At 29.2% G+C, this 24,574-nt stretch overlaps 4 protein-coding genes and 1 non-coding gene across 6 annotated transcripts; 3 read left to right on the top strand and 2 right to left on the bottom strand.

The window, feature by feature from the left end:
- Nucleotides 1-1,476, top strand: LOC137832503 (fruit bromelain). Its single transcript, XM_068640697.2, has 2 exons — nucleotides 1-478; nucleotides 640-1,476. Exons 1-2 carry the CDS (start codon nucleotides 43-45, stop codon nucleotides 1,212-1,214), a joined length of 1,011 nt encoding a protein of 336 aa, XP_068496798.1. The 5' UTR covers nucleotides 1-42; the 3' UTR covers nucleotides 1,215-1,476.
- A 1,740-nt stretch (nucleotides 1,477-3,216) lies between these two features.
- On the bottom strand, nucleotides 3,217-3,289 carry TRNAA-UGC (transfer RNA alanine (anticodon UGC)). The gene has a single exon. It is a non-coding gene; the product is annotated as a tRNA-Ala (tRNA).
- Nucleotides 3,290-3,351: 62 nt separating this feature from the next.
- On the top strand, nucleotides 3,352-5,097 carry LOC137832509 (large ribosomal subunit protein bL34c). Its single transcript, XM_068640704.2, has 2 exons — nucleotides 3,352-3,588; nucleotides 4,712-5,097. The coding sequence occupies exons 1-2, from the start codon at nucleotides 3,396-3,398 to the stop codon at nucleotides 4,960-4,962; spliced, it is 444 nt and encodes a 147-aa protein (XP_068496805.1). The 5' UTR covers nucleotides 3,352-3,395; the 3' UTR covers nucleotides 4,963-5,097.
- Nucleotides 5,098-7,819: 2,722 nt separating this feature from the next.
- Nucleotides 7,820-8,932, bottom strand: LOC137833577 (F-box protein At1g49360). Its single transcript, XM_068641918.1, has one exon. The coding sequence runs from the start codon at nucleotides 8,930-8,932 to the stop codon at nucleotides 7,820-7,822; it is 1,113 nt and encodes a 370-aa protein (XP_068498019.1).
- A 7,762-nt stretch (nucleotides 8,933-16,694) lies between these two features.
- LOC137832504 (protein trichome birefringence-like 38) lies at nucleotides 16,695-21,243 on the top strand. 2 transcript variants are annotated; one of them, XM_068640698.1, is made up of 5 exons: nucleotides 16,695-17,357; nucleotides 18,058-18,229; nucleotides 19,949-20,124; nucleotides 20,305-20,463; nucleotides 20,679-21,243. In XM_068640698.1, exons 1-5 carry the CDS (start codon nucleotides 17,062-17,064, stop codon nucleotides 20,968-20,970), a joined length of 1,095 nt encoding a protein of 364 aa, XP_068496799.1. In that variant the 5' UTR covers nucleotides 16,695-17,061; the 3' UTR covers nucleotides 20,971-21,243. The 2 variants fall into 2 exon arrangements, 1 of the variants encoding a protein (XP_068496799.1); XR_016521505.1 differs by having other exon boundaries at nucleotides 16,887-17,357; nucleotides 19,949-20,179.
- Nucleotides 21,244-24,574: the final 3,331 nt, after the last annotated feature.

Genomic DNA, 24,574 nt, shown 5'->3' on the forward strand with positions numbered 1-24,574 from the left:
ACTTTTCATACAATACATCTCTTGTTCTGTCTCATAAACAAAATGGGTATTTCAGTTCAAACGAAGCATGTGATTGCTGTTTGCGCTGTGATGTTGTGGACATGTGCATTCCCAGCCATGTCCCGAACATTGTATGATCAATCTTCTGCTGTTGCAGCTCACCAGGATTGGATGACCCAATTCGAACGAGCATATGCTGATGATGCAGAGAAGGAAAAAAGGTTAAAAATATTTGTAAAGAACTTGGAATACATAGAGAAGTTCAACAGTGGTGGGAACAAGAGTTACACGTTGGGGCTGAATCAATTTTCAGACTTAACCGTAGAAGAGTTTATCGCCTCATACACAGGACTGAAGATCAATTCAAGCCGACCACGCTCATCCACAGCTACACGCTTGAGTGTGACTAATGTTCCAACAAGCTTGGACTGGAGGGAATTTGGAGCCGTCACCGATATTAAGAATCAAGGTCGCTGCGGTACGTAATCAACTCTTCATCTTGTGTTTTATATTAACATTACAGCAAAATAACTGTTGATTAATTTTATCTCCTATTTTTTTTATAGCCATTCTCTTTCACTTGTAACCAGAACAGGATGTGATTTTCTGACATTAATCTATTGCATGGTTAAATTGCAGGAAGCTGTTGGGCCTTTTCAGCTGCGGCAGCTGTAGAAGGCATTCACCAAATAAAAACTAACAATTTGATCTCACTGTCAGAACAACAGTTAGTGGACTGTGTTGGGAATAACTTCGGGTGTCGTGGAGGTTACATGGATAAAGCATTCAAATATATAAACGAAAACCAGGGTATCGCTACCGAAAGCGATTACCCATACCAAGGGTTTGCTGGAACATGCCAGAGGGCAGAAGCCGCAGCTCAAATAATGGGATACGAAGACGTACCTGAAAATAGTGAAGAGCAACTACTACAAGCCGTGGCCAAGCAACCAGTGTCAGTTGGCGTTTCTGTTAATGAAAACTTTCAGTCACACAAGACAGGTGTATTTGAAGGACCATGCGGCACTGATCTCAACCACGCAGTTGTTATAGTTGGTTATGGCACCAGCGAAGACGGTCAAAAGTACTGGTTGATAAAGAATTCATGGGGTGAAAGCTGGGGAGAGCAGGGGTACATGAAGTTGCTCAGGGAAAGTGGTGAGCCTGGAGGTGTTTGTGGCGTCGCCAGGAAAGCTTCTTATCCAATTATGTAGTTATTTCAAAACAAATTTTCTGAATACGTTGGAGTGTGCGTGCATGATGTTGTTACTGTAGCAACTATAGTGTTGTAGTAAGTTTAAGCATTGTCTTTTCTTTGTCTCAGTCTAATAATGTACTTGTCGTTTCTCATATTTGCAAACTAGGTTTTTGCATGTCTTTTTATACTTTGTAAAAGTACGAAGTTATTCGCTTCGTCCGAGTTAATGAATTATACACATATATGTTGGAAAATGCTATAAATGTTTAGAAACTTTTTAAGTATTGAAGTCTGAACAAATGTTTTTCTTTTCTGGAACTCTTATATATGCAATTCACATTGTGTGCTTTAAATAGGCAATGCAGAAACCAATTCTACATTGCGACGTGGCGACATCATCTAGTTTCTTTCAAACAATTTTCAAAACTTTTTCTCCTACTCGCCATTCACTAATCAACAACTTAATCCCTTATCTTTAAAATATTAACATTCTTTAATCTCAAACTCATCAGCGTATTAGTCACCAATATTCATTTTGGATTTTAATTGTCCAAAATGCTAGATTTACTATTAAACAAATACATTCAGTGTTACATCGGTTAAAGAAAATATATTTTACCTCTATTATTTATAAGTTCTTATATGGATTTCTGTAAGATAGGTAGATGTCGGTAAAAGAACACTTTATGCAAGGTTTATGAAGAAAAAATGTTTTACTTTTATTTAGAATTTCTGTACATTAAAAAGTTAGACTGTGAATGATATACTTGTTTTATATTTTTTTTTAAATTATATAAAATTATTTAACACATATTTAATTAACTATTTTTAATGATAATGGATTTGTCGTTTAAGATTGAATCAGAAATTTCAAATACAAAACTGTAATAAATTATCAGCGAAATTCATATTTAAGTCCAATTTCAAATACAAAACTGTAATAAATTATCAGCGAAATTCATATTTAAGTCCAATTTCAAATAATCAATATTATTAAAAAATCGATTATTTTACCCATAGTGATAAGTTATGATATAATTTAAATGTGAATATCTCATTTGAATGAATACAAAATAATTAATTATATTTTAATATAATAATTTAACTATATATAGCCTTTCCAACAAATTTAAAAGAACTTTGAAAATAATAATAAAGGTTTTGTTAAAAATAAAAAATAATAATACTATAATGCATCAATTCAAAAAGTCTATATTACAAATAAAAACAAAAAATAATTATTCAATTATTATAAGTTACATCATTAAATACTTTTTATATTAAGAATTTTAATATCTTTAAATCTCTGGTTGAATTATATATCGTTTGGCATCTATTTAAAATAAGAACATTTTAATCCATGTGCGCGATGATTTTTTGTGTGTGATGTTTTTAGATATTTTTATCGAAATTGAAATATATTTTCATATTTTAAATATCTAAAAGTTGAGATTTGCTTTTCCATAAAAATTTATATTTTTATCTATTTAATTTTAAAGTGCATCGATTTCCATCCTCTATAAGTACAATTAAAAACATTTTTTCATCTGTGAAATACCATTTAAAAATAACTTAAAAAGATTAAAAAAATAACATATTCTAAAATTAGAAAAATTAGAAAGTAGGTAAAAAAGTTTAGAAAGATTAAAACAACACTTGAAATATTTAAAAAAAATGAAAAGCATATGCTTTATCTTTAATTACATAAAATTCAAATTAGATGCATATATTCTTTGTGCAAAATTTAATTAAGCGCGATGGTTTTGGGATAACTATATTATTATTTCTTTATTCATTCAAACATGTAATTGGTTAAAGAAATAAATTATAAAATATGATTTAAAGAATTAGTTATATTACTTATATAGTGTAAGTGTCCATGGCATGCATGACTCTTTGAATTTATCAATGACAGTTATACAAAAATCAAACGGAATTGGTGAAGGAAAATTGGAAGATCTTTGAAAAATTGAAATATCTTATATCAATTAGAAGTAAAACTAACTTAAATAAAATGATGGAGATGCAGGGGATCGAACCCTGTACCTCTCGCATGCAAAGCGAGCACTCTACCATTTGAGCTACATCCCCAGATGAAATGTTAAATAATATTTATTAAAATGAAAACAATTATATATGTTTTCCCCATGGCTTTAAACTAGTATTCAGAGAGTTGAAGGAAAAAAAGAGGTGGATAATGGCTTCGTTATCGCTCTGCATAGCCACGAAGGCGCCCACTCTCACGGCTTCTCTGATCCTCACCACCCCAAAACCATCTTCAGTCTCTCTCAACGTTACCCGCAGCAGTTCCTCCACTCTTCGCTCTCCTCTCCTCCATTGCTCCTTCCTCTCCTCTCCTTCCCATCTCTCTTCCCCTTCCTCCTTTTCAGGTACTCCTCGCCTTTCTTTCTTTTTTTCCCCTTCCACCTCATTCTTCACTAGTTGCGCTTGCGCATTCCTCCTCAATTTCCTTCTGTGCTTTTATTTAGGAAGTGCTTAATTCTTCATTATCAATGTATGCTTTCCCAACCTTAAACATGTTTTAATACCTGTTTCACTTTTGAATTGGAAGTGCTTCTCTTTGTTTTAATAGGGATGTAGGGGTTTATGTTGCTAACGGGTTTTTGAAAGAAAAAAAAAAGCTTTTGTGGTGGGGTTTAATTTAACTTCAACATGGACACAATTTGGAGCGGAAGTTGCTCTTCTGTGTTTGAAAGGGATTTTTATTTTTTTTTGTCAATTTAAGCTAAATAGGAGTTGATCCCACTACTTCCTGATGAAATGGGTTGTAAGTGAAGGCAAGCACAGGCAAATATAGTTATGTTGTAAACGAGTACCATTACTAGCTTTTTATCACTGCTTAGAACAATAATACCAGTTTAAAATGCTTGTCTGAAGTCTGAATATGTTATCTAGTCGGAACAGATTGCAATGAACTTGACTATACTAGTATCCCTAAACTCAATGGCAATTTGTAAGATGTTTTGAATGAGTGCGGCAATGTTTTTAGTTGTTGTGATGAAATTCTTTGTTCCTCTTTCTCTAAGGATTTCTGATCTGGTTATAGCAGTACCATGTGGTAACAGACAAGAATTAATCTAAAATCTTAGGACAATAAATTTGTGATGTTTTTCACTTTTATATTGCTTAATTTACTCAGTTTACTCTGGGGGACTCTCAATCAGACTTGAACTCCAATAATAACATAAGAACAAATAGTTCCTGAACTTTTATGGTTTAGTTGATTGGTTTACTGATATATGGAGGTTGAGTTTATTAAAATCCTCGGGGCTCAAAGGATTTTGGTAGGTTGTGATGGAGAAGAGACTCCAATGAGCCCAATAGCCTGCATCAGTTGAGAATATCTCAAAAAAATCCTTTCATGAACATCATTATAACTCACTTTATAATTAAATTCAGCATATTTTTCTAGCGAATAACTTAGCACACACATGCATATATCCTTGTTGAGATATAGATTGAGTTGATCTGAACTAAATTGTTGATGTTAAGGGTTGTCACTTGGATTGGATTTGACATCTAATGTTGGGGTGAGAAGAGGAAAAAGTGGTGGCTTGGTTGTGAGAGCAGGGAAGGCTGCTCTTTGTCAGACAAAGAGAAACAGATCAAGAAAATCATTGGCACGCACTCATGGTTTCCGCAAACGAATGAGCACACCAGGTGGAAGAGCTATTTTAAGACGACGACGTGCCAAGGGACGGAAAATCCTCTGCACCAAGTCCCACCCAAATAGTGGAAAATAGTCGTCAGAATAGCCTCTATCTCTTGTGTTTCAGTGACTTAAATGTCTGCATTTCGAGTTCTTCATTTTTTTCTCCTAACACTCCTTCTTTGTACCCTTTATGTTTAAAATCTAATTTTTTTATGCTTTTTATGTATGTGTTGTCTTCTATGATTCTCAAGTTACATCCAAATTTGCTTCAAAGATGTTTTACTACAAAACGAATCACAGATGAGACTTGATGCAATGACAAACAACATAATTGGTTTCTCTTGTATATATTGTTCTTATAACAACTCATAAATTATCTTTTAAATTCTTTTAATAAAGGTATTGAGGGTACATATTGTAATTGAGTGTTACATCGGATATTTAATTTGGCCGTTGTGGCATGCTCAATGTCAAGTATCCCCCTTTACATTACTGGGTGCATTGTGTTTGGACGAGGTGGTAGAGGAATTTGAAATAAAATGTTATTTTGGATGTGAAAGTAGTTTAATTATTTAAAATTATCCAATTTCAATTTATTCCGTAAGATGTAAATTTTTTTTTACACTTTTTTTTCTTTTCCTTTTTTTCATTTAAGATTTTTATTTTTGTATTATCTCTTTGACTCGGTCTTAGTTGAAACTTTGTCTACTTAATATCATTTGAAAAAATCTTATCTTGGAGTAAGTGGTGTTTGGTTAAAATTTTCATATAAGAAGGTTATTGAAAAATTCATTTGCTTGCTCGAGTCCTTCTGTATTGATTATAAAGAAAATTGAGCTTGTGTATCAAATATCAAACCCATAAAAAACTTAAATGTAAGTAAATGAAATTTGTAGGATCTATCTACATGAAAAATTTAATCACGACCCTATCACTCAACACACTTACCTTTCATGGACTAATTTGTATATTTATTAATTTTCGGTCAGTTTCTTTCGTGATTTTTCTATCGATATCATTGAAGTTATTTTTCGTAAAAGAGTTAAAAGTAGTTTTTTATTTTATTTTTAATTAATATTAGTTAGAGATATTTTTAATTATGTCAATTGGAGTTGTATTTTTCCAATTTAAGATTGGGTTATTTCTTGTTTGAAATTAGTAAGATTTTCCTTTAGTTAATATTCACATGATTATTTTTTGGCCCATACCAGTAAAACTATTTTTAAATTAATGTGAGTTTAATTAATTTGGATAAGTGTTACTTTTGAGTTGATATTATTGAAAAAAAATTGTGTTGATGTAGATCAAAGTTATTTTTTAATTAACGTCAGTATAATTTTTTTTAATGTTAAAGAGATTTTTTTAATTAGTTGATTGACATATGTTAGAGTTATTTTCTTATTAATATTTGTAAATATTATTTTTTATTTCAATCAGTTTAACATTTTTTTTCTGATTGAGAACACTTTTAATTTTAGTTAATATTAAGATAATTTTTCAGCAGATATCAATCAAAACATTAACTAAAAAAATATTTTAATTCATTAAAAATGTAAAATATAATAAATAAAATGACTAAAAATATATGGAGTAATTGTAAAATTATATTTAGAATACTGCAATTGTAATAACTTTCAAAAGAAAAAAAAATCATGTTTTTTTTTTTGCCCTCAATTTTACTTGGGCATGTTCAAAATAACAAAAAAGAAGGTTTGCTTTTATTGAAACTCACTAACCCTATATTGCCCAACAACACGATTCAAAAACCAGCGTTTGAATTTTTTTAAAAAATTTTAATGGACTAATTCCATTTTATTCTTTTACTTGCGAATCACACTTTGATGTGGTTAGAAACAACTTCACTTAATTTTGAACATTTTGTTTCATATTAATCCTAGAAACAATATTTTCTTCAATGATCCATTGGTTAAACAAATTTGGATAATTTGGAAATTTTCTTCAAATTGGATTGGAGTGTGGAAGTGTAAGGTTGGTAAGTAATATATATATTTTAAATTATCTTTATTTTTTTTAAAAAAAATATAATGATCAAATAGTAAGTATTTTTGTCTAAATTTTGATGAATTAAAATTACCAATAATACCATTAATTTTAAATAATTAATTTTGAAAAAAATAGAGTTATTTGAAGAAAAATAATTTACATACAAAATTTTAAATTGTTATACAAAAATAAATAATTTAGATATTCATAAATTTAAATATTCTAATTAGAAACCTTTTGTATTAAATTTAAATAGTATTATTATATTTATAATAATTATTATTAAATAATATATTTATTATAAATAAATATATTTTTTATATTAAATTTTTTTTTATTAATTATTATTATTTTATTAAAATATTTGTGTTAATTAAATTTATTTAATAATTAATATTTATGATAAATTTTACTTTTTTTATTAATAAAATATATAAAAAAAGTCAAACCCTAAATGCCAAAAGTCCTTAACTTTTTTTTTTGTTTTTTTCTCTTTTTTTTACTATAAATAAGAAAATGGTAATAATATATTTACAAGTTACAACTTTTAATATTATTATTTTAATATTTTTTATATTATTTAATTATAATTTTTTTATTATTATATATTTATATCTAGATATATTAGATTAATAATTATATACAATTCTGACGACTCTAATGTTGTTAAAGTATCATTTCTTAAAGTTCTCAAAGATCATTTCTCATAAGCAAATTCCTCACATCCGTTGTTTAGTTATTAAATAATTTTAGTTCGTCAGCCACGAGAGAACGGTAAAGAAGCAGAATTAGAGAGCAAAGAAGGAGAGTCGGGATTGTAAAAAAAATCCAATCCTTAAGAAGCAATAAGTGATTAAAATCGAAAACGTGATTAGAAGCAATAAAATGTAATCTTTGAAAGAAATAAGAAATCCGTGAAAGAGTGAGAGCAGGAACCTAACAAGTTACCATCTCTGACGAGGAGGAACATAGCAATATTTAGGTTGGATCCATACCCCTTTAAGATGACGGGTTTCAGATTGATTTTTTGCGGCTATGCTTTCACTCCCAATTACCATGTCCCATCGACCTCTATAGTGTGGAACTGTAGTCCCACAGGTTGAGATTGAATCGTTTTCCTCTAAGTATCTCACCATACCAGTATCATTATGGTGTTCAAAAAGGCTTTCATTTAATGTATACTTCAAAACTAAAACCTCCGAAGATAAATGTGTTGTTGCGTGTATATAATAAGATTTCCACTCAGGGTTTCTAGAAGGATTGAAGGTAATCAAACCATTTGCCCCGTCCAAAAAGTGAAACTCCTCCCCTTCATAAAACAAAGCTGTTTTAATTCTTTTATTATAACCCAAAAACCTGTACTGGGTCCATACCTTCTCTCCCCGGCAAAGCATGAACAGTTGTAATTCATAAAAACTGCTACTGCTAACCACAACAACCGTGCAATCTTGAGCAGTGGGGACAGTTGAAAATGCAGCAATATGGTCAGTTACTGCAGTGAAGGGACAATTTGGAAGATCTATTTTTGCCTTTGAAAATGGGGAAAAAAAGAACAATGATCCCTGCCCAAACACCTGCCGAAACAGAAGTAACCATCCTTCATATGATGCAAGGCATGCTGCCCCGTCCATTTCCCGTAGGTGGCTCATGTACCGTTTATACTCGTTGCTTATCAACGAACATTGAGAATCTGCTGCTCCGTAAATGAGAAACCAAGGTTCAAACATAGAAGATTTATCTTCATGGGAAACTCCTGAAGAAGCAATGTGCCAATCTTTGCAGACACAACGGAAGGTGAGAAAGTCCATAAGCCCTAAACAACTCGCAATTCTGGAAAGCAAGTCATGAGACAGATATGTCCTCTGTTCTTCTTTCAGAGCCATTCTGCTTGGAGTTGGAATCAACCCCATTGAAGTTGCATCAACGTGGTGTGAGGCTGAACCATCTGTTATTGAATCAACCCTTGAAAACTTCAACCAAAAGAGATTCCGAAGTGTATCAAACAAATTAATGCAACTGGTAAGTGCGCTTAAAGCCCTTCTCAAAACTTGTCTCATCGTGGTTTTTCTTAATCAATAAAATTTGTAGAAAGAAAGGCTGCGGAGGTACTTGTTCAAGCTCTATTCACAGGTGGTTTTATTTATGAAGAGTCAAAGAACAAATTATCAACAGAATAACAGAAATAATCTGATAATATGCCTAAATTTAGTGACAAGCATATGAAATATCTCTTTCCTTTCTAAATAATCACATCCTAATTTTTTTTTTAATGTGAAAGACACGAGAGTGGAGTATACTATCACTTTAAATGCAAATGACTTTTAATTCATTTTTTATTAAAAAATATTATTATATTTAATAATCTATACCTATATATAAAGGGATTCTCCTCTTAACTGTGATATAATATTATTTTATTTTTATTTTTAGATTTATATTTTGTTTCATTATTTTAAAAATTAAAAAATATATTATTTCAATTTTTTTTGAACAATTTTAAATGTATAACAAAAGAGATAACATTATTTTTAAAAATCAAAACAAAACATCACGATTGCATCTTTTTCTCCCATCAATAGATCTTTTCGTCTTCATATTCAAAATATAAAAATTCGTTCTTACGTTCCACAACCACGAACCCAGGAACCCAACCAGTAAGTGTAATTTTGCAATGTATGAATTTACTTTTATTTTTTATTTATTGATGATAATATTATTATTGAATAAAACATTGGAAAGGAAAAAACGTACAGAAAAACAAACAAATAAGAATTGTAGGGCTTTGTTCATTGAATAAAAAATTGAAAGAGAAAAAAAGTACCCAATAAAACTGCGTAGGTGGAAGTGAGATGGGTTAGTACATGAGAAAGGAGGGATTAGGAAGAAAAGGGAAAGTGCATTAGGAAGTTCGAGAGAGGGATATACTGAACAGGAAAAAACTCAACTATTATTCTTCTGATTTGATTACAAAATGTTAGTTTTTGTTTCTCTCTTTCCATTTTCTCTGTTTTTGTTTATTTTCTTTTATCTAATTATTCTTTTAATTCTGATTTTATTTAAGCCTTTGAAAGAAAGATATTTTTATTTTTTTTCCAGATAAAAACCTTTTTTTAAATATTATCATATTTTATATATTTATTTTCACATTTTGCAAAATCTAAAAAAACTAATAACTACTCTATTAAATAAAAAAAACTAAATTTCAAATTTCAAATTTTCAAATTTCACTTAAAATTTCAAATTTTTTAAATTTTAAAAAATTTTAAATTTTAAAAATTTTAAATTTTCAAAATATTAAATTTAAAAAAAAAATTCAAATTTTGAAATTTTGAAATATTCAAATTTTGAATTTTTAAATTTTGAATTTTTTAAATTTAAAACTAAATTGAAGGCTTTATAAACCAATGAAACATCTTTTTTGTTTTCTATTTATATTCAAAATATCATAAGTCGTAGTTTCGTTTCATGAACCACGAAATCAAATCAACCATGTTTTCAATGGCTTCTACACTGTTGTTGCTCGCAAATTCGGAAGTATGTATATAGTTATTGTTTTTTTTTGTTTCTTATAATAATTGGAAAATCCATTCCATTAACAACGATTCTCCATTTTTTGTTTCATCATCGTAACTCTCTCAAATTGATCTTTTGGTTTCCTTATCTTTTCTCTCTCGGTTTTTCTCTCTATTCTTTGTATCTCTCTTCTTCCTTAATCTCTTTTAATTTTTTTTATATATATGTGATCTGCAGTTTGAAGAACTTGCATGAAGAACTTGCACGCGTTATGGATTGGGATTTGCAAGCTATTGTGGGATGCGTCATTGCCCAGCCACCACTATGGACAACCCAAATCTCATTCTTTCTCAAGGTTTTTGTGCTGAACAAGATGAGTTACTTTGCGATTTTCAGAAATTCTCAGAAACCAAAACGGTGCTTAATGAAGTGGAAGGGATTTACAAACCTTTATACCCCATGTTCATAACAACCCTCATCCCATCATTTCATGTTCCCAATCTATCCCTCATAAAAATGTCAAAGAACTCAAACTATCAAACAAAGTAAACACAAACAAGCACAACATTTGCCCTGAAGCATCTAAATGCAAAACAAGGTAAGTCATTCATCAGTGTTAATTTGTCAACCTCAGTGTTAATTTGTCAGCAAGAATGAGGGTGGTGAAGCATATGACTGCTGCACAGCCCCACAAAAAGGGTAGTTTGTATAACTCATGGGAATGTGGGAAAACCATAAACCAATGAATGGTTACCCTTTACTCCACAAGAGGACGTTTGTGTTTTCAGAATTTAAGTGCGTGGTGGGGTGTCAGGGAAAAAGAGCTTTTAATTAGGGTAATTAGGGTCGTTGATGCCATTGAAAATTGATCGTCACAATTTGCCTTCATAGGGTGCAAGAGTTATATCATTCCATCGGAAAGAATGAGGAATGCGAGAAGACCAAACTTTTGGTTCAGGGAACTCCATTCTAAAACTTTGATTCATGTTAGCAATGAGAATGAAAGTAATAAAATTAAGAAAGTAATGTTGAAGGTGAAAAAGGTGAATAATTTTTGCTCTGAATATATAAGAGAATACACTAATAATTGTTTTTATATTTTTTTTTTCACTTTTACTAATAATATAAGTGTGATGTGTGAATAATAATATTGTTTATTCAATTTTACTATTAAATATAATTATATAAAAATAAAAAATGTGGATACAGCTAATAATAATAACGACAATTAAGTCATAACTATAAATATATTCTAATTGTGTTAATTAATTGATCCTAGTTAAAGGAAATCATATCTATGATTTAATACAGGGATGTATTTACCTTACAACTATCTTAACAGATTTTTAACGTAATAAAATATCTTCTTTAAATATTAGATTTTCACTTCCCAATAAAACAATTTTACACTAATTTTAAAAAAAATTAAATCAAATATATAAAAAACCTGAACTCCATTTTTTTACAAAAAAAAAAATAATATTGTTCCAAACTTTTGGTTCGCTCTTCTCCTCCACCTTCTCCGTTGTTATTTGTGGTCCAATGGTTTCGTTGTTTATCAAGCATAATCTTTTTCGTCATGTTAACTAGACAAGTTGGTATTTAGCCTCCAAAAATTTTAAAAATACATATTTTGCTCTACATTATTGAATGAGAGTTTTTGCAAACCTATTATTCAATAACAGAGTATTCGGTTGCTGTTTTTTCTTAGATAAATAAATTTTTAAAGGTTTTTCTTTTTGTTATCTTTTTTTTTAATTTATCTACTTATAAACTGTTTTTAATATTGAAAAGCATTAATAGTTAAAATTAGCATTATATAATAATATTGATTTTTTTTAAATGTAACAAATTTAAAATATATTCTGTGTCAAAATATTTATTTAATACATTAATTTTCATACTATATATTAGTGAGGGATAAAATAACATTGGTATAACATACACCGGATGGTGCTGCAACAAGGATTTTCAAGTTACATTTTTTAAGTATCTTGAAAAAATGTAAAGAATTTGTAGTACAAAGTCGATAGTAAATTTTGTAAATATTTTGTAAAGAGGTGATACAATATTGTAATTAGTGAGACTCAGAGTCAAATATGCAAAGTATTAGAACATTCAAACAATAAATGCTTAATAGATTTATCATATTTTTCACAAAACATACACATAGAACATATATCACTATAAGAAATGATCCATTTACATACTGATTATTACCTACGGATTTAAATTTGTATATAAAGTAAACATTACATACGGATATTTACATACAAATTTAATTCAGTATGTAAATAAACATTACATACAACTTTTTTCGTATGTAAGAATAAAAGTGATTACATACAGACTTTTTCGTATATAAGAATAAAAGTGATTTAATTACATACGAATTTTTTCGTATGTAAATCAAAAGTGATTACATACGAATAGTACTCATGACTCTTAATTAATGAGTCTTAAATAGTATTAGCTGGAAAATTTTGGAAAAACTAACCATAACCATGACATAACAAAATGGTAAACTCAAGAAATATTCAAATGAAATAAATGAGAAGTAGATAAAAAAAAGTAATATTTTTTAAAAATATAGCTTTTAACGTTTTCTTAGAAGAACCTCGTATTTTGAAACAATAATGCAATACAATAAAAACATAATTTTGATTCTCAATAATTTGAATTTAGTATTATGTAAATCAACTCGACTATTGATTTGATTGAAATTTTGGATATAGATTAATGATCAAATTATTTGAGTGACGTTATTTTGTAATAAAATAATAGGCATAAGTTGTTAAGAAAAATAGTATAGTAGTGACGGAAAAAGACTGCAGTGGGTGACAAAATTTGTTAATGTTGTGTTGGGAGTGTGGAAGATTATGAAGCAACAGAAAAGACATTAGTGTTTTATTGGGAGTTAAGATGTGCACGTTTTAACAGCCAGAATGGACTATAGTGTGGCTAAAGTTGATGATGAGGTTAAAGCAGACAGTGGCGTATGGGTCCTGAGGGCCCAATTTGGTGCATGCTTATGGATCACTCTCTAATCTATGGCCGACATTGGTTGCGTGCTCCTGTGCCTTTGTTTATTGGGCTTTGCAGATTCTCAGAGGAAACCGACAAATGCAGCCGCGGAATGGAGGGTGGCTTGTCAGACCGGAGTTAGTACCATTTTCCTATCTTTCTTTCAACCATTTCAATCAAACATTACATTTTCGTTAATGCTACTTAGTTTCATCATTCAAATATACAATACAATACAAAACTACATAAATGTAGATATTATAATATATTATTGGTTAGTCTTTACTTATTGTCGTCTTAACATTATTCGTCATAAAAATATTTAATGAAATAATCATTATTCTTTTTTTTGTATCTAAGTAATTTTGCTAGATTTTTCTAACGAAATCTCGTTTAGTGGACTAATTTGCGGAACTCGTTAGACAGATTGTTATTTATTATGTGAGGCTAATTAAAAAATAATTTTTAACACTTATTCAAGAATAATTGTGAAAACTCTCGTAAGAAGATTATCATGTTAATCAAATTATGATAAAATAATCAATGATTTTCATATTGACAATTGGAGGATCATGTATTGTATGTAAAATTAGTTAACAATGAGCTAAATCGTGACTAAATAAATAGTACGTAAACTTTCATATCGATAAATTGATGACCGAGTATTTTATGAGACTATGATAGATATTTTGTATATTTGAATTCATTATAGATTTTTAGAAATCGTCTAGTTTTTATATCGTTTATATTGACTACCTATATCTTTCGAAACATAATAAATAATATGATTAATCTATTTATTTATATGTGGTTCTCAGTGAAACTTTAGAAATTTGTGATTGATATTTTATATATTTAATTATCCTCTAATAGACATGAGGAGTGTTTTGTTGTGAAGACTTATTTGTGTTTTTATTTTTACAGCATTTAGTTTGACATATTGAAATAGACATATAATTTATTTGAATTGTTTTGTAAATTTATGTGCTTAAATAATTATACCTTCTTGTTTATATTTACATGTTTATGTTTATATTATTTATATATATTTAGTTATTTATTTTTTGCATCGTTACGTCTTGGAGCATAGAACTGAACTATACTCAATAACTAAACTGTAAAATTAACTTAAACAATTATTGTTATGTATATTTAAGATTAAAATAATCATTTCAAAAAATTATTAAATATAAATTAATTTTAAAAATATAATTAATTAATATATTGATTAAATTAAATATTATTTTAATTATTACAAAAATTATTATTATTTAAATTAATTTATATTATTAATAAATAATTTTTAAATTAATATCTAATTAGTTATTATAAATTTTAATTATTAATTTAATCTAAATAATTGACAATTTTAATACTAATTTAAAAATTATTTATTAATAATAAAAAATAATTTAAATATTAAATAATATTTAATTTAATTAATAAAATAATATTTAATTTAATCAATATAACAACTAATTATTTTTTATTTTTAAAATTTAATTCTTATTATTATGTTAGTAGTAGTTGATTCTTTGCTGGGAGAATCAATTTTGTTCTGTCTTCTAGTAGTTGATTTGCAAAATCGGATTTCTAGATAAGTTAATGTGAAGTCTGAATTGATATTCTCCATTTGTGTTGGAATAGATTTTCATGCACTCTATAGAAGTCAGAATCAATTATTAATTATTAATAATAAAATAATAGTTAATAATAATTAATAGTAATTAATTAATCGTTAATAATAATTAGGTTTAATTACCTTTTTCATCCTTATATTTATAGCCAATAGTCAATTTGGTGCAGTGGTTTTTAAAAAATTCACCAAACGTGTTAAATATCACCAAACGGCGTTAAGTGGTGCTTATGTGGCAGACACGTGTAACTTACGTGGATTGTGCTTACATTACTTTGGTGAATACTGAATTAGGGTTTAGGTTATTCAAATTCTGGTGTGCTTCCTGCTTCGATTCCATTCGGAGGTGTGCTCCCCTCATTCGATTTTGTGGTGCGATCGTGAGTTACGATGGTGAGCTGCGTTCCCATGGTCGATTTGGAGGAGCGATTATGTGGTGTGGTCTAGAGGTGGTGAAGGGGCAGCGATTGCGATCTAGACCGTGGTGTCGTTTTGTGTTGTTCCTTAGTAATTTTTTACTAGTTTCAGAGTGGTTCTAATTTTTATTACTTTTAGAACATATACAGAGTTGTTTATGATGTAGGTCCACCATGTGCAACAGTTTTTATGTGTGGTCCAACATTTGGTCTCTGACATAATTTTGTGATGTGTGGTCCAACATTTAAGTGAAGGTTTGGTTTGTAAGTGAAGGGATGATAACAATACTTCTCCACCTCAAGGGCCCATCATTCAGCTGCTTACTTAGATTATAGTGGCTGCTAATGTGTGAAACAGAACTTGTTCTATTCCTGCAGCTCTTTATCCATGTGTGAAACCCTAATTTAGTATTCACTAAAGTAATGTAAGCACCATCCACATAATTTACACGTATCTGCCACATAAGCACCACTTAACACCGTTTGGTGATATTTAACAGAAAGAATCATTTTGAATATATTTTAAAAAACTTAGGGACCAAATTGAATTTTTTAAAAACCACTGTACCAAATTGACTATTGGCTATAAATATAGGGACGAAAAAGGTAATTAAACCTAATAATAATTAATAATATTATTAATTATTATTATTATTATTAATCTTATTATATATATACAATATATTCCATTATATAATATAATAAAAGTAAAATAATTTTCAAAAATATTAAAAGAATATAAATAAAATTATTAAACATTACATAATGATAAAATAAAATTATAATATAAAAAAACATATATAGTTATATATAAAAATGTTTAAAATAATAATAATTATTTTTATAAATTATTATAAAATTATTAATATTATTTAAATTTAATGCAAATTTATTTTACATTTATTTTTTAAAATTATGAATATTTCAATAATTTATTTCTATGTAACAATATTCAATTTTTACATATATTCATAATTTTTCATCTAAAAATTATTACAATTATGAATATTATCATTTTATTTTTTAATTGAAACTCAAAATTACTCAAATATTTTAAAATAAATAGTAAACTTTTAAACTTACATTTTACCACTTAAAAAAAAATCTCATATAATCATCACATCACTCACAAACTTCAATGCATCATTATCATAAATTTTCTCTAACTTAATCCAAACAATCTTATGTATCCTATTAAATTCTCACACATCTCTTATCAAATTTTCTTTCCTAATCCAAAGTTGACAAATTTCCCTTGTTCATCAAAGACACGCTTAGACTACTAAACCAATGGAATGAAATGCACAAAGCATTCCAGTTCCCTAGCTAAGTGGTAAGTAACATTTGATTTTTCCCATAAAAAACAAACATTTTCCTTATCAAATCCTATAATGACCACACACAGCATAGAGAAACCAATCCAAGATCCTCCGTTGCAAGAGAGAGAAAATCAGTGTCCTACAGCACCCACCATGGGAACCCACCAAGCACTTCTTTTTGTTGAGTTTCTCCGTCCTATATATGACCCATAAGCACACAAAGTGTCATTCACATTGTTTTTCATCTCTTTCTCAGCTTTTAGGCTATTTATTCTTTTATGGGTTTCAGGGTCTATACTCTGTGTCTGCTCACCCTGTTCTGCTGCCTCTTGTCCCTGCTCCAAGCAAGAGCTGCAAAATTCCACAATGTGAGTGGCTTGGGAGGGAAAAAGGCAGTAATAGTAAATGGGTGCAATTTGTTCATGGGAAGTTGGGTGGTTGACCCTTCGTATCCTCTCTATGACTCTTCAGCCTGCCCCTTCATTGATCCTGAGTTTGATTGCCAAAAGTATGGAAGACCTGACAAGCAGTACCTCAAATATGCTTGGAAACCTGATTCATGTGCCTTACCCAGGTACTGTCAACTTTCTCAATCCATGTGCTAACTTTGTTCCCAGATTCAATATTTATGGAAAAACAAAAAACAAAGTCTTTTTAATGTAATGTCTTAATTATTTTCAATTAGTATTAAAACTCTATTATAGGTCGGCAAAGTTGCCATGAAACTCTAGTTTTTTTTTAATTTCATGATCTCTAAACAATTACATTCTAGTTTTGTTCAATATGAGAACATATTTGAGCAGTAGTTATACTGGCAACATTGAAATACAGCTTTAGTATCTCGTGTCTCCATGAAATAGTTTAATAGTGTGTTTGGATTTACAAATAGAATAAATTTCTAGAAAAATTATCATTAAAACATCAATTGTTGCTTCAGAAAACAACTGTCAACCCACCTTTTACCAAACATGCACCAACCAAGTTTATTTTTGAAGTTGTTTGATAAATGAGGCAATAAGTCTTAAATTTGATACCGTGGAAGGGACCAACCACTTTTCTTCCCAGATTTCATATTGAATAGCACAATTAAGAAACACGTTTTAACTTTTGTCCTTGTGCAATTTCATACTGTGAATCAGCCTACTCAATTTTTTTTGCCCCTGTAGTATTTTCTTCTGCCGAACTAAAAGAGGGGTAAAACTAGTAAAAAATACTCATGGAAAGTGTTTGATAAACGACATTTTTTTAGTGTTACTGCAATTTTTCTGGCGTAGGTTCGATGGTGCGGATTTCCTGAACAGGTGGAAGGGTAAGAAGATAATGTTTGTGGGTGATTCACTGAGTCTCAACATGTGGGAATCACTATCTTGTATGATTCACGCGTCGGTGCCAAATACCAAGAGCAGCTTTTTGAGGAAAGAATCACTGTCCACTGTAACCTTCCAGGTTAGCTTTTGTTTTACTTTTCTTTTTATAACTTTGTCTCATTTCTGGTTTTGTATAAATCACCAGGCCTCACTCAATACGAGTTTCTTCTTTTTTCATTTCCTTGTTTGTTTCTCTGTCGCACTAAATTACTTTTTTTCTTACATCGTTTATGCCGTGTTGGTTCTTCCATCATTAGTTTCCTAAGTTTTCTCCTACCCCACTTATTATATTTATAGTTTGTTTACAGAATTCAAGCTAGATTTTGACAAAAAGCTAGAAAAAAAATGTATGTTATTTTGGTACAATAAAGGAAAATAGAGTTTGAGCTTAAAATTTCTTGCAAAGTACTCTATCTCCATACCATTATGATAGAATAAGAGAAATGTTAGCCATACATCAAAATCAAACCTCTTGCACCTCTCTATCACACTTGTCACTTTTAAAATAAAGATATAGAGAGGAGGTAGGAAGGGAAGCTGGATTGAATTTTCATTTTCTTTTCTTGTGTTTTAATTTTTCAAAAGTTGATAGGTGGAAGGTTGAACCCATTGCTCACAAAGTTAAGCAGATATAATGAACCAACGCTTTAATGATATACCTTTGAATGGTTCCTTGGACAGGAGAAGATTCCTTTTGCTGGGCCAGGACCAATCAAATATTCAAAATAAAGAATAGAAATAAAAGTACTAGTGATCCCTAAAGAAAAAGTGGAAGAAAAAACAGCACATAGTAATTCACGTTGCAGGGAAACCAAAATTCTACTTCATAGAGAAGGGTCTGATTTTGACACAAAACTGGAGTTTATCTATGCTATATTACAGGCTGGGCATGCCAACCTGTGATTACAACTTGGAGGCTCCTCGCAATTATTTTGTTCATTATCTTACTTTGCTTGGTATCAATCATAGAACATGACACAAGTTGGCTAGGCCTTTCTATTTGAAAACGATCTTATGGCAAGCTAATATTGTTAAGCCACAAAATCCATAATATTATAAAAACTCGGAAAATTTCAGATCTCAATCAGTAGGTAGCAATTCATTAGTGTATTCAGGTTAGTTGGAAACCAATATAATTAAGCCAATGTTTTATTCCAATAACTATTCACGTTATTAGTAAGAAGTTGACACATCTTGAGTTTGAATAATCACCGTTTTCCAATGTTTATGGAAATGATTTCAATAAATATAAACAGCAGTATATTCCCCCGACTTTAGATTTTTTTTCATAATAATAATTTCAAACCTTTTGTTGTTACATCTCTGTCCCGTTAACTGATATCTTAAATTTATTTTGCTGAAAGTTTATTGTTTTATTCTTTACTAATATATTTTAGAATGATAGTCAATAATTAGTCACTAATACTTATAAAAGATAGTATTATTATATTAAAAAAGTGAGGTTGACAGAACAGAGGATGTTTGTTGACAGTTATTATTTTGAAAACGATGTTATGATAAAGTACTTTAATCACTTTTATACTGTGCTTATTTTTTGAAAGAAATTTAGAGATGAAGCATGCTAGAATAAGAGAGATGAAAGTCCATGTATGTATGATATAAATATGAGTTGACTTTTATAAGAATGGAATTTGGAGGAGTCCTAGTTGTTTTGCACTATATTGTTAGGTTTGTGAAATATCTCACAGATATAGATGTGGGTATGATGTAAATGGAATTGAATCTGAGCCATGGAAAGTGGATAGAAAATGATTAGTGGTTTGGTGGGTTTGTACAGGACTATGGAGTAACTATACAGCTATACCGCACACCATATTTAGTAGACATAATTCGAGAAAAAGTTGGGCGAGTCCTTACATTGAACTCCATTGTTGCTGGAAATGCATGGAAAGGCATGGACTTGTTGATTTTCAACTCATGGCATTGGTGGACCCACACTGGAAAATCTCAGGGGTATTATGCGTTTATGCAGAAATGGTTATGCAAAATATTTAATGTATATTATAAGGTGAAAGAGGATACAAAATTTCAACATAACATGGGAGGGTCCATTTTATTGTATTACCTCATTGTCTCTCTGTCCCTTTTGTTTTTGGGTCTGACCTAACGGTTGTTGGTGATCTTCATATTCAGATGGGATTATATCAGAGATGGACCCAATCTGGTAAAGAACATGGACCGTTTGGATGCATACAATAAAGGATTAACCACTTGGGCAAATTGGGTTGATCAGAATGTTGATACCACCAAAACTAAAATCTTCTTTCAAGGAATCTCTCCTACTCATTATCAGTAAGCAACTCCTTCGCTCCTTTTCAATTAAATTTCTTTTGTAGTTTGAAAAAATCATTACTATGTTGCATGAAATGAATACTTTTCATGACTATCAGAAAGCAACAGAGAAATTAGAACAGAATGGATTGGAGCATTAGAAGCATTTGATATGTGCAATTGCAAATATTGAGTAGCTGAATAAGTATTTTACGATGTCTTTGTAACTGTAACAGAGGGAAGGATTGGAATCAACCAAGGAGAAGCTGCAGTGGAGAGCTTCAACCACTGTCTGGATCAACATATCCAGCAGGTCTACCTCCAGCAACTACCATATTGAACAATGTATTAAAGAAGATGAATACTCAAGTTTATCTACTTGATATTACACTCCTTTCACAATTAAGGAAGGATGCTCACCCTTCTTCTTATAGTGGGGATCATGCAGGCAATGACTGCAGCCATTGGTGCCTACCAGGATTACCTGACACTTGGAACCAGCTCCTATATGCAGCTCTCACCTCATGAAGGTGAAGCCCCACACAAATTATTGACCCTTTTCTTCTTCCCTTGGTTATATATTTGGGTAGTGTAAGATTTTCTTTATTATTTGGGGGATAGACAGTGTCAAAGGGGTGAAAATCAATTGTAAAATAAAATTATAGGATTCTTGAAGAATAATTTACAAAAGAAATAAGTCTGTGATCAAAATGTTGCATACCTAGATAAGTATTTTCTTTACAAGGCTGTAATCTAATTTTATTGAATCACAGAATGATGCTGAACTGTCATTGTTTGACATATTATTGTGGTGGCTACAAGTTTGGTAAGGCTTTGTTTAGACGAGGGTTAGAGTGGAAAGGTAATGAAAAAAAGGAAAGAAAGTGAAAAGTTAAGTTCTTTTGATGTAAAAAAAGTGACTAGAATCAGTTCAAATAAGTAGATTTCAGTGAAAAAATTGTAAATGATATAGTTGATAAGACTGAAATATATATAAAAAATTATATAATTAATTTATTTATCAAAATATCCCTTAAAATTTTGAAGGTTAATATATTTTTATTTAAAATAAACATGAATGCTTAAAATTAATTATTTTTTATATAAATGCTTAAAATATATTTTTTTATAAAAAATATTGTAATAAAATAAATTCCAACAAAAAGAAAAATGATAATCTATTGATATTTAATATAATGATTTAACTCGAATATATTAGAAAGAAACCTATTTATATAAAAGTTAAATCATGCATTAATTGAGGTAATATTAAAAGTTTATATGTTTATTGCAACCATTTGTGTCCTGTTGACATTCATTATAAACACAACTTTAAAACCAATTTAGCATAAACTGAGTTCAAAGTTGTGTACATTTATTTCAGTTGTATAGATCTACTAATTAAAATGAGGGTTATAAAAGCTAAGTACAAAAATAACATTGTCGACCTTATTTTGTTTATGCTTTGCATACGGGCTACACAATAGGAAGGCCCATGGAAGTCGTGGACCCTTCATTAATTTTTTTTCTCACAATTCATACCCCATTTCAGATTAGGGACTCGATATGTACATTTTTTTAATGTTGGAAAGTGTGATGTTATAATGGTGAAGTAATAAAGTTAATCATGCACACTCTCCATGCACTTACACTTCCAACCATGTCCATGAATTTAATTTTTTTTTAACCATTCCAAAGCATTATTGGTTATGGCATCACTTTTAACCAATTATGTCTATTTCCATACTCAGTTATGAAGAGATAAATGCATCCAAACATAGTTGCATTTTTACTCGTAAGCTTTTTCAAAAATTAATCCATGCACATAGACTGAAAGAAAAATGGAAATGTACTTTCCAGCTACAACTTTCTACTATTTTCTTCTCATTTTATGGGGTTCATTCTTCCCTCTCACTCTCCTTTCTTTTTAAAGAATTCACCTCAAATTATGTATATCAAATATGAATAGTAGAGACCGTTACTCACTCTCCAAATTCATGTCAACAATACATTTACCTAACCTAACACAATGTAAGTAAGAAGAAATTATTTTTTTTTCTTTTACTGTGTACCATCATGAGTTGAGCTCGATATTGCGTATAAACATTTACCAATATTCATATTTAAAAACATTAATGTCGTATCAATGCAAAGTAAGAAATCCGAATAATCAATCTTAAATAGGAGACAACATTTATTATTGAATTTAGCCAATAATAAGATTAAATACAAGAAGAATGGGGGAGAACACTATCCTATATAAGGGAAATAAGACAACTCACATAATACACACAACATAAGAATACTTTCAACTCATATTTTACACTATACTCATTATATATATGTTCTAACTCACTTGAACATCAAAGTATCTTCTACAGGTGAAACTCCCTCATTTCCTTGGAGCCCATGAAGCTTCCAAGGGTTTGATCAATGGTCATCTCAAAGTTTAAACGATCTCAACAGAATGTTCTAGATTTGAGATCATCAATACTCTTATCTGGAACAAAAAGTAAGGGTGTTGGAGATCACACATCAACTAGAAATAAGAACATTTCATAGTATAAATGTAAACATAATCTTATGAGTTAGTTTTGTAAGGTTGGATAAAGTTTAAAGTTCACTTCTCAATATGGTATCAAAGTCATTTATCGGAACGTTATCAGACCACTCACAAATATATAGTCTTATGTACGAATTAACAAATTTCGACGTGATGAAGAGTTAGAAATCTCACATTAACTATAAAATCTTTCACGATATATTATTATAATTAGAAACGAGCCTTACCATTATAAAGTTGAATTATACTTAAATACACCTTTTGAATTTGTAGAAAATTGGGACTTTAGTTTTATTCCCACTAGTTGAAGCCTCAGAACGTTGCATGCTCATGGATTTTAAAGCGTTGCTGTTTTCAATTTTAAGTAAAGTAAATCATAGCATGTTGACACTGAAACATAAGTTTTCTATTTAAGTAAAGTAAGCAACTATATATTTAATTCATTTGTCTTGGCTAATCATTATAAAGGTCAATGAGCGAAGGGACAAAATCTATAATAACTAGATATATAACTAAAATGAATTTGAGAAGTGACACCCAAACTAATCTACTATATAATAAAATGGGTAAAAATCATTATTGCATCATTATTATTTTTTATATTATCTAAAACTTTTTTAATGAAACTATAAAATTTACAAAAATAATTTTATTTCTTGTCATTTTTTAAAACAAATTGTATACAAAAAATTCATAAAATATTTTTTTTAAATGATGCATGGTGTGCAATGTGTGGCTCAATTCCCTATCTAGCACCATTTACATCTTTATTTTCCTATCTAACACCCTTTTGTTTTTATTTCCCTATCTAGCACCCTTTTATTTTTATTTTCCTATCTACCACTCTTTTATTTTTTATTTCCCTATCTAGCACCATTTTAAAAATAAATAAATAAATAATAAATTATTATTTTTTTAATAATTTTAATTTTGAATGCATTAAAAAATAAATATTTTCAATGTTTAAAATAATTAGAAATATAATTAATGAATAAATAAATAAGTTTTTACAAAATAAAAATAAAAAAGTAATAAATTAAAAATGTTTACTTTAAAAAAAAAAATTAAATGAAGAAAATAAAAAATTAAACTCTACAACAACATAAAAGTTGAATCTATAAACATAAATTAGTATTTATTTTTATTATTATTGATGATGTAATCATGTTAATTTCAAGTAAAAAATACAGGACATATTTATAAAAAAAACTAATACAAATGTTACACTTAATGCTTAAAAATGAGAAGAAAAAAATGCAAAAATAAATAAGTCTAGAAAATAAAAACAACAACAATAAAATAAAAACAAAAACCATAAATAAATAAATAAAGATTGCAGAAAAAATAATAATAACTAAAAACATAAAAGGTATAAAATAAAGAAAAAACAAAATAAGATAAAGATAAAAGATATAAAAAAAATCAAATAAATCAAAACAAGATAAATATAAGAGATATAAGACGATACTAAATAAGTATACGTTGATCATAAAAAAGGAAAATAAATGAGAGATGATCATTCATTTAATATGTTTCTAGTTATTATTATTTTTTCTGCCCTTCTTTATT

The sequence above is a fragment of the Phaseolus vulgaris genome, chromosome 6 (assembly GCF_051622355.1).
Source record: "Phaseolus vulgaris cultivar YP4 chromosome 6, ASM5162235v1, whole genome shotgun sequence".
Classification (NCBI taxonomy): Eukaryota; Viridiplantae; Streptophyta; class Magnoliopsida; order Fabales; family Fabaceae; genus Phaseolus; species Phaseolus vulgaris.